This window comes from Merops nubicus, unplaced genomic scaffold (genome assembly GCF_000691845.1).
Source record: "Merops nubicus isolate BGI_N331 unplaced genomic scaffold, ASM69184v1 scaffold32849, whole genome shotgun sequence".
In the NCBI taxonomy this organism is placed as follows: Eukaryota; Metazoa; Chordata; class Aves; order Coraciiformes; family Meropidae; genus Merops; species Merops nubicus.
This window is the reverse complement of record NW_008629546.1, coordinates 1-3,420: the sequence shown is the minus strand read 5'-3', so window position 1 is coordinate 3,420 and position 3,420 is coordinate 1. Positions and strand designations below refer to the sequence as shown.

At 46.8% G+C, this 3,420-nt stretch overlaps 1 protein-coding gene across 1 annotated transcript in view; it reads right to left on the bottom strand.

Annotated features, from left to right (window-relative positions):
• Positions 1 to 3,414, bottom strand: part of CENPM (centromere protein M) — a 3,852-nt gene extending 438 nt beyond the window's left edge. Inside the window, exons 1-4 of the mRNA XM_008947014.1 lie at positions 3,377 to 3,414; positions 2,558 to 2,656; positions 1,456 to 1,535; positions 416 to 507 (exon numbers count right to left, since the gene is read on the bottom strand). Of these exons, the coding sequence (XP_008945262.1) occupies positions 416 to 507; positions 1,456 to 1,535; positions 2,558 to 2,656; positions 3,377 to 3,411 (306 nt within the window). The 5' untranslated portion in view covers positions 3,412 to 3,414. The remainder of the gene's footprint in view (positions 1 to 415; positions 508 to 1,455; positions 1,536 to 2,557; positions 2,657 to 3,376) is intronic.
• Positions 3,415 to 3,420: the final 6 nt, after the last annotated feature.

Genomic DNA, 3,420 nt, shown 5'->3' with positions numbered 1-3,420 from the left:
TGCCCAACCAACAACAAAACCAGCCTGTGAAGCACCAGAGCCTGGCTAACAGGAGGCATCACATGGGCAAGCAAGCCACACAGCAAATAACAGCTCAGGGGTTCCAAGGAAAAGAAAATGCCTCAAGGAACAACCATACCAAGGCTCTGCCTGTCAGAGGAGTCTTTGTTAATTTTAGGCTTGGCTTCCTGAGGCTTTGAAGCTGCACAAGAAGGAGCAGATAATCTAGTAGAGGCCTTTTGAGGACAGTCAGACTCCTGTACCTCTACAGTTCTTGCAGTAAAGGTTTGGTCTCTGACACTGAGGCAGGACAGTAGTGTACACACATATATTTATGGCTAACATAATGATGTTCCTCAGGATCAGAGAGCCGTGGGATTCACAAATCCCTTCAGACACCAAAGAAGCACCTCACCTCCAGCTCACAGAAGAACACAGGGCTGCAGTAGTCTTCTCCCAGCTTCCAGACAGCACTCATCTCCACACTGCAGTAATTCATCCTGCCAACTACAGAAAGTTTCCTCACCTTACAAGTCCCATCATCAACATTCAGGGAAGAAAAGTAGGAGGGAATTCCACCTCCACAAGATGATCCAGGGCTCATTTTGAGAGCACCACAGAAGGTAAGGCAACAGTGAGCAGTGCAAACAGAATGGTGCAGGAGGCACAGTGGAATTAGCACAGAAGTCTTTCCTAATCCTGACAGCAGGAATAGTGCTGGCACATGGAGTACTGCAACATTAACATTTTGGATAAAGGATAGTAGACTGTTGGCATGGACAGAACCTTCCTCTCACTAACCAGAAGCCCTGCTGGCTCATGTGGTATCACAGGGTGGTCACGTCTCCAAGGCAATGCTATGACCTCTGTTCCACCCCAGAAGTAGGTCCCCTAACTCCCAAATTCCACAGACACACCACCTCTGTTCCAACACCAAGTATTATGGCCTGGCCCCTCTTAGCTGGAGTAGGAAGAATACACAGGAAAGCTGCCTCCCCACTCGAGGCAGGGAGAGAGAGGGAGTGAAAGGAAGATGAGAGGCACAGCAGGGCCAGACAATACACCAGTCCTGTATTAAAACTATACTTAATAGTTTAATAGCTCATCCATTTCAATTCATCTTGTTACCACAGTATCATGTGCTTCTCAGGGCTCATTAAGACAGATCTTCAAGAGCAGAGAGAACAGATTTCTGCAGTGCCACAGGGGGAAAAAAAAAATAACACAAATCATATTCAGGGATTAGATACAGAGAAGTGATGTCTGACTGGCAGAAACAAAGAGAACAAGTGAGTATGAGAGAAGAGAACTGTGTTTTAGCTAAGAAAACAACAGAAAAAGTGCAGATGAGTTCAGGTATAATTTAAACAAAGCTTTTGATTTCCTGTGTTTTAAGGCAGGCAGCCGGGAGTTATGTTGTGTGGAGAGGAGGGAGAGGGCTGATGCCATACGTACCCCCAGTGACAAGGAAGCAAACTTTCCCCAGGAAGAACCTGGCATCCACATAAGCTAGGGAAGCTTCCACATTCTTCAAGCTGCCAAAAAAGCAGACAACCCAGTTGGAGAGGGAGGCAAGATCAGTGCAGGCTAAGGACAATGGGAGTTAGAAGCACAATTAGCAAACGAATGATGTTAACATCTGCTGATCTGTGAGATGGCAGAGCTGTGCTCTCTGGTAAAAGCATGGCACCAGAGAGTTCTGTAATATCCAGAGCTGTTTAATAACCCATAACACATCCTTTCCACCCAAGACTCAACAGTTAGACTTCGTTTGAATGGTGTCTTCCATGATTTGCAGGGTCCTCCATGATGTGTGGACACCAAGCATCCAAATTCATTAACATCCAGCTAACTTCAGTGCTACTTCAGCTCTTTCAGAAGAGCTAGCCCACACGTTTCTGAAGCACCATCTGTGCTCCAAGCATGCAGCTGGGCCTGTCAGATTTGGTAAATGGGAGCCCAGGATCATCAGTCACAAGGTAAGTAATGATGTGCTGACTTTTGTGCCTTAGCAATTCTTGACTTGTGGCCTGAGGACAAACAGAATTTCTACAAAGATGGGAGGAAAGGGATCAATGCTTACAGACTCTCCTCTTTTGCCTAGAGGCATCCATAGTGCTGATCCCACTTGACCAGGATCAGTGAACTGGGGACATGCAGCAGCTGACTGGTTATTAGAGAGCACTGCCCAGCACACACCAGCCAAAGGCACACTACAGAACTTAACAGCACCCACATCATTTCCATCCAATTTTACAGACAGTGTCTTTCAAAGCTCAGTTCACATCATCCCAGATCCAGGAATAAATTCTGCCTCCTCTGCTCTGGCAGCTTAGTGCCCAACAGGCATGTTATTGACCTGAGTGGTTTCAGTCCTAATCCATGCTGGAGGCAGGAAAAACACTGTGTCTGTTACTGAGCTGTTCCACCACAGCAAGGCTGGGATTTGAAAACCACTATTCAGCAACTTTGACACAGTAAAAAACGTTGATTTAGCCATTAATCCAAGAAAAAGCATCAGTTCTTCCCCCCTCTTGTATTTCTGCCCCCTTTTTACCTGTGTTTGCTCTTGATATCAATCATGAATGCAATCAGATCTATCCTGGGCCGAAGGTGATCCCTCTCTGAAGGTAAGGGGAGGGTCGTAGCAAGGTGACTGGAAGAGAATATGTTTGTTCTGTTTGGTTAAACAGCCTGGCAAGGTGATGTCCTTAACCACAGCCACACAACCACTGCAGCTCACCACACAGCAAGTTAACAGGGAGCCCACTAATTACCAGAGACACAGGCACTGGAGAGACCCTGGGATTCTTTCTGTGTCTTTTCAGATTTCTTAAGCCTCCTCACAGCTGCTGACAGCCAAAAGGATACCTGCTAGACAAGGCTGTTTATAATGGGAAGAGGATCAGAGCACAAGGCAACTCACAGGCATATTTTCTCCGTGCAGCCATGTTATTTAATTAAGAAGCCTTTTCTAACAGACTGAACCTCAATCCTTTACTGACACATTTTGCTGCCAAGTTGAAGTGAAAATATTTCTTTGCATTGTGTATAATCCCACAAAAATGCAGCGGAGGGGGGAAAAAATGTCCTGAACTTCTGCTTCCCTCATGATATTGGCACAGGGACTTATCCTGCTCCACAGTACCAGCAAAAGTTTTGGTGCTTTTGGGGAGTTACCCAGCTGTAGAACCAGCAGCCCTCCAGTTGTGGCACTCCAAAGCTCAGCAGAGGCTGCAGGATTCCCATACAAAACTGAGTAATTAATTTACTGTTAGTGAGCACACCCAAGATGAAGAGCACCAAAAGCAAAGGACGCCCGCAGGGATACGTGTTGGGCTGCGGCAGAAGCTGCCCCGGCCCCGCACTCACTCACATGCTGATGGCGAAGCTCTTCTTCTCCCGCAGCATCGCCTCAGC